The sequence below is a fragment of the Caloenas nicobarica genome, chromosome 1 (genome assembly GCF_036013445.1).
Source record: "Caloenas nicobarica isolate bCalNic1 chromosome 1, bCalNic1.hap1, whole genome shotgun sequence".
Taxonomy (NCBI): domain Eukaryota; kingdom Metazoa; phylum Chordata; class Aves; order Columbiformes; family Columbidae; genus Caloenas; species Caloenas nicobarica.
Window position 1 is genome coordinate 108,637,035 of NC_088245.1, and position 12,764 is coordinate 108,649,798.

General features: G+C 42.1%; 1 protein-coding gene across 1 annotated transcript; it reads right to left on the bottom strand.

The window, feature by feature from the left end:
* Positions 1-1,386: 1,386 nt before the first annotated feature.
* Positions 1,387-11,967, bottom strand: EIF1AX (eukaryotic translation initiation factor 1A X-linked). Its single transcript, XM_065658508.1, has 7 exons — positions 11,788-11,967; positions 10,712-10,795; positions 7,758-7,861; positions 6,065-6,115; positions 4,987-5,068; positions 4,788-4,879; positions 1,387-2,674 (listed from the first exon to the last, which is right to left on the bottom strand). Exons 1-7 carry the CDS (start codon positions 11,801-11,803, stop codon positions 2,669-2,671), a joined length of 435 nt encoding a protein of 144 aa, XP_065514580.1. The 5' UTR covers positions 11,804-11,967; the 3' UTR covers positions 1,387-2,668.
* Between the last annotated feature and the right edge of the window lie 797 nt (positions 11,968-12,764).

The window sequence follows — 12,764 nt, forward strand, 5'->3', positions numbered from 1 at the left end:
CAATGAACAAAAATAATGTTTCAAAGTTTTAATCACGGAGAAGCTCTCAAAGTGAGAAACATCTTAGAGAACACAAAGTTTATACTTTAGCTGCAGGAAATTAATTTTTGAATCTTTACTTTCAATTTTACACTATAGATAAAAAGTCAGCAGCAGTTCTGAAAGTCAAACAAGAATTATTAAAAATTATCTAGAAAATACTCTCTCAGATTAACAACACCTTTCATTGCTTTAGTGTCAGCAATCTTGCAAGCCTCTACCTGGCAGCTGCTGTTCTACGGCTGTTCTTTAGCTGGAGACACTGAAAAGAGAGTTACTTGTGCAAGCTGTCTAGATTGGGCTATGAAAGGAGCTTTAACTGTGGTCAGAGAAACAAGATGAGGAAATGTGTTCAAGGAAGGCAACGCAGCCTAGCACGTAAGTAGGAACCACATGGTGTTGAGCTGGAGCATTAAAAAGAAATTAATAGTTAAACTGGAAATTTCCTTAAAATCTCTGTAGAGTTTAGGGTGAGCCAGGTGTGAGCCTAGGAGCAATTAAGATTGGAAGGAACCTCATGGCAAACCATGACCAATTCTGCCGGGAACAGTTTCATTTTTGTCCCACAGCTGAAGTCTCTGTTACACTGGAAAACTTAGATAGAGTGAAGTAAGTTCCTTACAACAGCACTATAATAATTTGTGTTTCTCCTTACCACTGACCATACACTTTACATTTTTCCTGCATGTACAAGATTGGTTTTGGCAAGTATCATTTCTTTAATACCTGTATCCTCAGTAAACATTCACTGTAATTTGATCACCAACCTTTCTGTTAGCACAACTGAAAGAACAGACACCATCTGCACTTGGACCTCAAGATCAGTTTTGAGAGCTTTTAACCATTTTCCAAGCTGCTCATAGTCTGCTTAATATGTTGAGGAAACCAATGAGCTTGGGAATGGTTTATAAACCTTAGCCTGAAACATTACAGCATTTATGTTGCTTGATATAATTGAACCTTTTAGGCACATAAAGACAGTAAATTCACATACTTGAAGATCAGTGGAGTAAGAATGCTATGTTGGTAGCATCTTTTCCCAATATTTAGCAAGTTTGTACAATAAATATTTAAAACCCATGAAACATTTGGCAAAATTACTTAGTACTAAGAAAACCTTATCCCTAGAATAAGATACCAGATCCACATAAGGAAAATAGACACTATAATGAAAGAAAAAAGTAAACGAGAAGACGTTCCTGCAAAAGCTCTGGAAGTTCAAATCTAGCCCCAAACTTCTCCTTAAAAATCATATAAAGCAATGAGGCCACTCCATATTTAAAGCCATTTTGTTTTTATCTATTGGGGTAGTCACTTTACATCATAGCAAAAAGACTGTATAACGAATACAAGTGTCAAGAATCAGATTTTTATGGCACAAAAGGAAGTTTTCCATTAACCTGCTTTCAGAGTTGTTAAATACATAATTGAAGACAAAGAAACTAAGGCTACCACAAAATAATATTTGCATGATGATGTTAGTCTTTATTCGGCTTCTTAATTGACTCCTCCAGTCTGAAGGTGGAGAAGAATCTTTCCATTAGTTTGTTTCAGTGATTTATTCTGGATGAAAAGATCCTTTTCCTACATTTGACAGAAATTAATTTTCTCATTTATATTGTTATTCAAAGTTCACATAACCTTTAAAGTTGTACCTTGCAATGTATGGAAAATTTAAGATGAAAATAAAACTCTAAACATAACCTTTTCTATAATGTAAAAATATTCTACATGTTTAACATATCAAGAAAGTTAAGCATTCGCTTCGGGGAAAAACTAGTTCACGTATTTTTCAGCACAAACCCAACTATTAACGTTTCGTAGTATCATATCCCTGTTAAGTTGGGTGCCACCCAGTGTTCATCTTCTGCAACTACAGCTTGACCACTGTACTTAGAAGAACTCTGCATACAAGACAGTTTTCAACAACTGCAAAGTTGAGATGCTGCTTACTTTTTAGCTTTCCTTCTCCCCTACCCCTCCGCTGTGGCAAATTTACATCTTTGAAATAATGAGTGTTTTTAATTATCAAAATCAGTATAAAAATAGCAGCATGCTACTAGACGTGAAAAGCAGATTCATCATGCATTATGAATTTAAATGCAGATTTCTGCCTTCCTTTTATATTATCAAAATCTTTTCAAAGTTAACGTCAAGGCAAGGGGTATAAGGACAAACACTGCATAGTATGATTTGATACGAATCTCAACTGGGTATTTGTGTTTAATCAAAATCCATGATAATTACAGGGTAAACAATTTTTATTTCAAAATACAAGTTTAACTGGAATTGTAGTGATGAAAGCAGAAGCGGGAATGCAGTCTTTTACAGCCCATGTCACTGTATCTCACTTACATCCAGAGGTAAAAGCTCTAATTGGTGAAGAGACAAAATACTTGTGGCGTTTCATTGAACCTTTGTGATAATCCAGCATCATCCATTTCTAAAGAAATATAAATACTTTAAAACAAACATTGAAAATAAATCCTTTTGATGTAACAAACTACACTCTTTACCGAGAATTTTCAGTCTTCTTAAAAGAAAGGGACTTCACCCAAAAAATAATCGAAATATCAATGTAGAACAATCCTTGGAGGAAAAACGTCGGAATGTAAACCTCTGTTCCAAATTAGATCTGAAAAGCAAACATCACACCATGTATTTAATTCACATGCATTTTTCATCAAGCAATTCTGTCTTTAGGCTACTTTTATGGTTCAACAGGAGACTTCCTGAACTCAGTACAGTACTGATTTTGCCTCAGCTCATATTCTGTTTTCTTAACATGTGAACGATGACTCCTCTTACGTCCTCACCACCATTACGATACTATAGTTATGCAGGTGAGCAGCTGTGTCAATATAATTATGCATAAGTACTACAGACATAAATTAGCCCATGCTTCTCAAAAATGAAAACAAAACCAAGTTTAAAGGTAACTTCCCTAAGCAGTGACTATCCAAGCTGATTTGGTGGCAAAAATGAATGGTTTTCTAACCATTTTTTTGACGCAGGCAACAAAGGAAAGGTTCCATCAAGTCTCTCACGTTAACTATGACCCTGAAAGCCAAACTTCACTCTAGGCAGACTAGGATGATCCTCAGAAAGGTTATTCACATTCTATCTCTTTATGTCTTTTCCTTTCTTAAAGCATAACATTAATATTGCATAGCTGACAGAAGCTTAAAAACAATCATAGCTACGCACTTAAATACATTATCTCACGCAAAGATCCATTAATTTGCAGATTTTATTATTTCAATATTCCTACAGCTACTTATCACTTTGACGTTTAACAATAGCTTCACTATTAAGAGCACGCAGTACTAGAAAGTGTTTCTAGCTTCAGTAAGCTAAAACTTCAGTAAGCTCAACCACTGACAAGTCAAAAGTGAAATTTTAAGAAGCCCAAATAAAAATTAATCATGATTGATATTTTAAAAATATTTGATCTAATGCATCATACATTGAGAACCTCAAAATAGTCAAAATAATGTGAGCATTTAAAGATAATTAGTCACATTACTAACTCGGAGAGAGAGAGAACTAAAAAGATGAAGAATTAAAACATAATAATATACTTAGAACAGTCTATCCAATTAAGTTAACTCACTGGCTCAGTAAGTTACTACTTATCCTCTCAGAGGGCTGACCCTGCACACAGTCATCTCTCAACCGAAAAAGAAAGTGCATCATCTTAGGAAACATTTCACAGCAGACTCTACTTCTGCAATTTACTATATAATCGGAATTATAACAATTTTACTCCTACAATTTAAGAGTGTGCATGGTCAGTTACTATGGCTTAGTGATAAGTACTAACACAACTGATTGTGAAAATCTGTAAATTCAGGATTACTTTGTCAACTACTAAGGTGCAGCTTTTTATGATTTTCATGTAAACAAAAATGGAGACTTAAAGTCTTTGGTTTTTTAAACCCAAAAATCTCTCAATTATTTCTGTAGGTATTATTAGATAGTGATGTTGTTAAAACTACAGAGGAATCAGAGAGGTGAAACCCACACGTGTTCGCGCAGTTTGCCAAGACACCTACATAACCTGTGACCTGTTCCACCAGTTGGTGTCTGATGGAGTTTGCATCAGCAGTTTATGGCTCTCTCTGCCTCAACCGAGCTGGCCACAGCTGCCTCACACAGCACGGGAGCTGACCAAGAGGTCTTTCTGGCTCACTGAGCGAGGGACACAAGGAAATCCCACCAGTCTGCAAAACCTTCCTAAATGACTTACTTCGCTTTCCATCACAAGCTTGTTGTAAGGAGCTTGCACTTCAGAGAGCAATACTAAGTGCTACATTCAGCTACTTCAGTATGAACATACCCAGCCACATCCACATACGTGGTCATTGACTCGCGTAACTGCAACTCCTCGTGCGCGTGCACACACAATTGTTTGAACGGATGCTGCTACATAACTCCAGGTCTTTGGGGTCAACTGACTTTGATTTTTTTTTTTTTAGGCATCTTAAGGGTTTTGACAAGACTGCTTTCCACGTGTATTTCAAGAGTATGACCCTAAGCATACATTTGCTAGAAAATGGTTGCAGGACAGAAGAGAGAACAGGAAGCTGCCATGCATACATCTACACCACTTTCTGAAGCAGTCCCTGAGAAGGTGAGCTATTCTGAACATCAGTGTATTATTTTACTTGCTCTAAACCAAGGAAAAGCAGCTTATTGCCAAAGATGACAGTTTCAAGCACATGACAGAATCTGTGTTTACTACTTACGTCATCAATGTCTTCATCATCATCTCCAATATCATCAAACTGGATTTCATCATCATCTCCAGGACCAAATGTGTCTGTTTCGTTGATTTTAGCTAAAATGGAATTTTGAGAAGTTAAGGAGTGCACTCACACCAAGTCAAGATAGATTGAATATTCTTGTCCAATATGAACTTCCAATTCAAAGTGAAAAGATTCTTACCATGTTCTGGAAGCTCCCCGTATGCTTTCAGACTTCTGGCTTCATCTGCATTGTACTTTAGAATAACATCAGCCTTGTTATCCTAAATAAGAATTTATTAGTCATCTATGGAGAAAAAAACCTCCCTATTAACCTCAGCAGACTAGTAACACCTACATTATTTATAGAAGAACAGCACCTATACTATTTACAGAAGAATAACACCTATGTTATTTACAGAAGAATATAATGTTCTTCCTTCCCCTTTGGTTCCTTTAAATGTGAAGTAAAAAAATGCTTATTTGTAGAATAGCTCGATTTATTCTGGGTGATAACTTTATTCTCTCCTGTTACAATTAATTTCAGAAATTCAGTTTCATGCCTTTGAAATGAATCTTTCTCCAGAGAACATACATAGTGAGGTGTTTGGTGGCTAGTCAGAAAGTGTCGAAACTTCCTAGTTTGAAGTAGTTTCATATATACAGTAAATTACAGTATCTTAAATGTTTTACAATTCTAATGTACATTTCAGAAGCAGAATCGGTCTTCAAACAACTGATGACACAACACTAACATTCATGAAAAAGCATTTACCTAATGATAATTTGACAATTGTTTTCCATTAACCTTTACATTAGGTAAAATTGTGCTACTTCATTTTTGGAAATTCAAGTAGAAACTCGCCACTGATAACTGGTCTCTTAAGGTAAAAGGCTAAAAATCAAGGCTCCAAGATTCTCATTACCAAAAATTCTCATTATCACAAAAAATGTTTGGTGCTTGGCTCAGTCTCCCTTATATCACAGGATCCAAGCATCAAACAGCTACACCTGGAAAAAAAAGGTCAGGTGTTATGCCAATAAGCACCTTCTCTCACAAACTCTCAGCGTGCAATTTAGAAAAACAAGTTGAACCAGGATTTGTCATCTACTTACAACAATCTTTCTGTAATACAAGGAAACTGGAAGTCATGATTTAGCATAACTAAATACAAATTCAAAGTTAGATGGGAATTTCCTCATGATTCCTGCTGCAATTTAACATTAAATAAAGCTGTTTGTAAGATATTCTTCATTGGCAAATTACACTGCATTTTTACCTGGTAGTCTCTTAAGCCAACCAATATAATATCAGATGTATTTATCCAAACCTGAAAGAGAAAATACATGTTATATTGCAGGAATTCAATTTTTGTTGTATAACGCAAGAGTCAAACAGCACAATTAGGTTTGCAGAAGGACACAAAACATTTCACTAGAGCCCCCATTTTTATTTTCTAACCACTTAACTGGAAATATCAAGTTTCATATTTTAACAGCAAAACCAGTGTCAGAAATACTCATAGATAAATTATTTCACATTATAGAGCTATTACTAAGTTAAATTAAACTTCTTTGTAGAGCTTCTAGCCAACAAGGTGGTTATGAACTCACAGCTTCTGAGAAAACAGAAATAATGCATCAAGCCACCACTGTGTCAACAGAGCTCCACAAGGGCAAAAACAAAAGAAAGATCTGATGAAGTGGGTGATGGACAAGCACAATGAAGAGCACAAGAAAATGAATAGAGTTGTTTCTAGTAACTGACTATACTAATCAGTCAAACCAAAGCCAGAAGCCTGCAAAACAGCACAAGCTAATTTAAATGCACATGATAGTTCTATCCCACATCAGCTTGATTTTTTTGGAGATAAAATACATTTCAGTTGAGCTTTCCTTTCTTTGAGACATGAGGAATAGATAAGTGATGCTTTCAGTAGCAAGAAATTAATTCTGCAGCACCTAGCATTTATCAATGTACATTTTCCATCACCCTCAACAGCTTATTGCAGTGCATTGCAGGCAGCGAGCAGGGCTCACACTGATACCAAGATATGAGCATTCACTGGTCTCCAAAAACAGAGGTGGAACAATCCCGAATGAACACAGTGAATGCCTGTTTTTGTTGGGAACAGACTGAGAGGATCTCCTCCGTACCATACACCAGCAGAGGATAGAAAGCTGTAACATTTGACAAGGGCAAGAGGGAACACCATGCAAAGATGGCAAACACATACACCTGACTTCCCTGAAGGTACAACTTTTGTAGGTCAGCTTTGCACGGAAGTATTTTGGGAACTTTAAGTGGACAATGAAATTATGGCATCTGAGGTGCTTGCGGGAAGCTATAAAGAAACCTTCTGAAACCACCCTTACTGAACCACACAGATAAGTCACCCAGCGAGAAGACGATAATTATTCAGTTTCTCCCCAGATCAAACTAAGTGGGGTATCAAACCATGATTCTTTTCAGTTCGGGAAGTAGCATATGAAAATATGGCTTTGGACAACTCTCTCACACCTCTGTTTTCCAATGCTGGGAGTCAATCTTCCTGTTTGAAGTTCTCCTGCCAAGCTAAGTACTGATCTAGTCTCAGATATAACATGCTGATTTTCCAAATAGTCATCAAGTTCCTCATCTACAATTACGGAGTTTTTAAATATTTCCTATACATATAAATTTCTAGAATATGAAAAATTATTATGTCATAAGCAGGCAGAAAAGTCTTCTCTGAAACGTACACATCCAAAGGCAGCCCTTCAACCACCAGCTTCTCTCAAAAGCCAGAGACTGCCTGTATTTGTGCCAGCAATACAAACAGAAGAACAAACTAGTTTACTATCAAAAAAGTAAGTTTAGGATACTAAATACAGCATAAATATTAAGTTTTGTAATGAGCTACACACATAAATGTTTGCAATTACATATCACGCATAATGCCACTCTTCTTTATTGTAATGCTTTGGAATTACCTTTTTTCTTAGTTTCCCTCTAATATGACATAACCTCTTCACGCCATCAAAACATAAGGCCTCCAGTCTTCCATTGCCTAACATCTTGATCACCTGGGCATATTCTGAAAGAGATGGTAACATACAGCAAAACTTCTAAACAAATATAGCTTCATGAAACAACCAATAGCTTTTGCCACTGTAACCCAAATTTGCTGTAACATTTTATCAAACAGGAACAGCTGACAGAAGTTGGCCACACAGGCCACTGAATGTATCACAGTTTTCATATTATTGTTGACATTAACATTTTGAAGCACTGCTCATCCTTGGTTGTATCCATGCTTTTGTTCCATCCGAAATGCTTACTACAGATAATCTTTAGAGCTAGAAAGTCAGAGTTCGAAAGTTTATGACAGCATGACGGCGCCTGTCCTAAGGGACAAAATCTTGTGCTATCACTGAGGGAAGAGGAGAAAGCAGAATATCCTGTACACCTCATTGATACTCTGAATCCCTTCTGCAGAGGCTCTGTGGAAACAAATGCTGTTCCTGAAACAACATGCTCTTCGTGTTCCAGAAACTGTCTGAAAGGCAAGTATCAGGCTTCAGCTGAAAACTATGAAGCTTCTCTTCAACACCTACTCTCAAGTCTCTCACCTTGTATTTTATCTCCTTTCCTCACCAGGTTCCAGAAAATACTACTGAAGTACTTCACAAACAATTAAAAGTTTGCATTTAACTAACAAAAATAAAGTTCGTAAGAATTATAACATTATTGTTCTTACAAGCTTTGTAGTAATAACATTATCTGACCACTTATACTCAACAGGAAAAAAACCATTCCCAATTAGCCAGAGCTGCATTTCAATATTCTAAAATCTTTCCTTAGCACAAGCTAGATGGTTTAACAAACCACATGAGAATTTTAACTGAGAATGTTCCATCGCTGCTCATGGCTTGCACAGGCATACTCTTCACTGGGTAAAAAACTGTCTGGGTGGCCGGACCCAAAGAGTTGTGGTGAATGGAGTTAAAAGTAGGTGGTGGCTGGTGACAAGTGGTGTTTCCTGGGGCTCAGTACTGGGGTCAGTTATGTTTACTCTCTTTATCAATGATCTGGACAAGGGAATTGAGTACATCCTCAGTAAGTTTGCAAACAATAACAACTGGGTGAGAGTGTTGACCTGCTAGAGGGTAGGAAGGCCACACAGAGGGATCTGGACAGGCTGGATCGATGGTCTGAGGCCAGTTGTATGAGGTTTAACAAGGCCAAGTGCCGGGTCCTGCACCTGGGTCACAACAACCCCAGGCAGCGCTACAGGCTCAGGGAAGAGTGGCTGGAAAGCTGCCTGGTGGAAAAGGACCTGGGGATGTTGACTGACAGCCAGCTGAACAAGAGCAAGCAGTGTGCCCATGTGGCCAAAAAGGCTAACAGCGTTCTGGCTTGTGTCAGTAGTGTGGCCAGCAGGACTAGAGAAGTGATCGTCCCCCTGTACTCAGCACTGGTGAGGCCTCACCTCAAATCCTATGTTCAGTTTTGGGCCCCTCACTACAGGAAAGACACTGAGGTGCTGGAGAGCGTTCAGAGAAGGGCAATGAAGCTGGCGAGGGGGTGAGGGGTCTGGAGCACAAGTCTGATGAGGAGCGGCTGAGGGAACTGGGGCTGTTTCACCTGGAGAAAAAGAAGCCGAGGGGAGGCCTTATCGCTCTCTACAACTACCTGAAAGGAGGTTGTAGCATGGAGGGTGCTGGTCTCTTCTTCCAGGTAGCAAGTGATAGGACAAGAAGAAATGGCCTTAAGTTGTGCCAAGGAAGGTTCAGATTGGATATCAGGAAACATTTCTTCACGAAAAGGGTTGTCAGGCATTGGAACAGGCTGCCCAAGGAAGTGGTTGGGTTGCCATCCCTGGACATGTCTAAAAGACATACAGATGAGGATCTCAGGGACAGGGTTTAGAGGTGGACTTGGCAGTGTGAGGTTAACGGTTCGACTTGATGATCTTAAAGGTCCTTTCCAACCTAAATGATTCTATGATTCAGTATATTTTGCTTGGGAGTTGAAAAGGATTTTAAGTTTTATAGGTGCATCAAAATCAACTTTTTTGCTTATAACTGCCACAGAATATCAGAAGAAGCTTAAAAAATTAGTTCAGTGGTCAATTCTTTTACAGTAATTTAAGTCAGTACTTTTCCCGTATTTCTAACAAAGCACCCGATTAACTGGTCACTAGGCAAGTACTCGTATGTATGTGAGCAATCACAAGAATGTGACACACAAGACAGGGTAAGCCAAAAGGCAGGTGAGATCATTGTTGCTAACATGCAGAGGAGAGGGGAATCCTAGTCATCACCCTCCAGCTGAACACTCCTGTGGCTTACCTTACCTGACAGCTTTCAAGTATGGACCTTACCTATTGCTCTTGTTTTAGTAATTGTTAGACATCCCAACCCAGAAGCCAGTTCAACCAAACCATCAGGGAAAAGTAGAAGTGAGATGTACTGTTCTGCCAGGCCAGTGACTTCATCAAAGGACCCAAGAAAAGTTATAGTTGGTATAAAAAAAAAAGCGGAACCATGCATCCAAGAGACAACAAATAAATACTGGCAACACTGAACTACATCAGCTAAGGCAGCTGCTTACAGACCCTCACACAGAGCAACTCCGGGGATTTCTAGGCAGTGTTTATGTACATACTGTATTACACACAGCATCACAATAACGTCAAGGAGAGGCAAGCTTCACTCTTAAGTGGTGAATCTATTTAAAATTTCCCTTTGCCTAATGTCTTCCTCCTACACTCGATGTGTCATTTAGAATTCAAATACAACCCCAATAAGAATACCTTTCACACAATAACTTTTGTATTTCTCAGACATCCAGCTGTTCTCTTTGTGTATAAACTTCCAATGTACATCACTTACAATATCTGACTGAAAACAATGTAATTACTGTGCTATAGTTAAAAGCTCACCTTGCCCATCTTCCTTGAACACCAGTTCTCTTTTTTCTGATTCATTCTCGTTCTTACCTCGTCGCCTGTTTTTACCTCCTTTGCCTAAATTACAAGGGGGTAAAAAAAAGAGCATGTATTACTATCTGGGAATACAGTGAATGAAATAATCAGACTTATGGGGATTTCTGTGCTTGTTCTCTAAATGGCTGTTTTGAATATCTTATCCAAATCTACATTTTTTGATCGGACATTTTTAGCTCTATTTTTAAAATTGAGTAGTAACATCGTAATTAAAAGATCAGAGCCTCCACTATTTAAGATGTCCTGGATGCTCTGGAGCGACAGTGCCCTTCAACAAGGATTTGCACAAGATTGCCATTTTCAGTTTTTGTGATGGCTGCTACCAAATACCTCATAAATAATGGTAGGATAACCTGATGCACGTAACCACCAAGGAGCAGAATAATAACCGGAGGGGTTACGGTAGTGGGGAAATCCTCAGAGGGAAGCTTACGCTCCAAGTGAAAATGCCCTTTTTAAAAGGCACACACGTGGGGATTAGATGCTCTTCATGAAGCCGCAGACGACCAGCTCCTACTTCCCCCCCCGCCGCCCCGTGATAAAAAGCTGCTGTTCCCTTTCTCTCACTTTTTTGTTTTGTTCTTTTTCTTTAATCAGCAGGGTGGGAAAAAAGGGGAGCAGCAGCAGCAGCGCCCAGCGAGCGCACGGAGGGGCACGCACAACCGGCCGCTGCCAAACCCCGCCAGGGCCTCCCTGTCCCGGCCGGCCAGGCCCCAGAGGCCTCCGACACGTCGCTGGGCCGCGTACTACCGGAGCCAGGTTGGGACCCACGCCCGAGAAGGGCCGGTAGCGGGGAGGGGGAACCGGCCGCGGGGACCCGCGGGCACGGCGGGGTTGCCGGAAGGGCTCCTCCGCCCCCTCCCCTCCCCGCCCGCGGGCACCAGGCCACGGCGGCTCCCACGTGAGAAGCAGCGGCCGGCGCGGGGGCGTCCCCAGGCCTCCCCGGCGCGGCCGGGCCGGGCCTGGTCGCCAGGGCGCAGAGACGGGCCGCCGCGGAAGGGAGGCCGCCTCACCTTTATTCTTGGGCATGGCGCCGGGCGCTCCGCCGCGGAGGGGCTGCGGGCAGGGGCGGCGGTGGGGGCTTCACGCGGCTCTCGCGAGGCGGAGGCGGGCAGCGGCTCCGGGCGGGATCGGCGGCGGCTCCTCGCACGGCGGGGCCGGGGCAGCGCCTGACTCGTGCGTTCCGGCCGCTGGCGCCGATCCGAGCCAGGGCGCCCCCTGGCGGCTGGGCGGACTCGCCGCCTCCTGGCAGGGCCGGGTCTGCGCATGCGCCTGGCGCCTTCCTGGGAGCCTGCCCCTCTCCCGGCGGCGGAGCGTTGTCTGGGGGACACACCTCAGAGGGCGTCGTGATCGGCGGGCGCCGCGCCGATTGGGCAGGACTCCGCGCCGGGCAGGCAGAGGCGGCCAATCAGGGGCTCCACGAGAGGGCTGTGGGGCGCGAGCGGCGGCGCTGGGCCGGCGCGGCAGGCGCGTGGTGCGCGAGGGGCCGGGCAGCGCCACCGGGGGGCGCTCCGGGCTCTCCCAAACGCGCACGAATCTGAACTGGCCGCTGGAGCCTCGGCATCCGGTCGTTCTGGTTTTTTACAACGCCGACCGTGCCGGCGGACGCCTCTTTGCTCCCCTCGCAGCCCGTCGCCACCGGGCCCGCAACCCGCCTGCAGCCGCAGCTCTACCCGCGCTCCCCGTCCCGGGAGTGGGGCCCAGCATCCGCTTCGGGAACGGCAGCTGCGGGGGCACTACGAGGACTTCGCGGTGGATTTTGAGGAAAAGGAGGAGGTCCCGCCCCTCCGCCCGGAGGAGGTGGGGGGTGAACCTCTCACCTCGCGGGGAGGAAAAACGTTGTTACAAACGCCCGTGATAAACGGCCACAAACGGGAGGGTACGAGCATCGGAAAGCCTGAAGTGAGGCAAGATCGTATCGTCAGGATCCCACGTTATATCGCCCACCCCCCTTTTCTTCCTTTCCAGAGCTTCTCAAGGCTTGAGGATT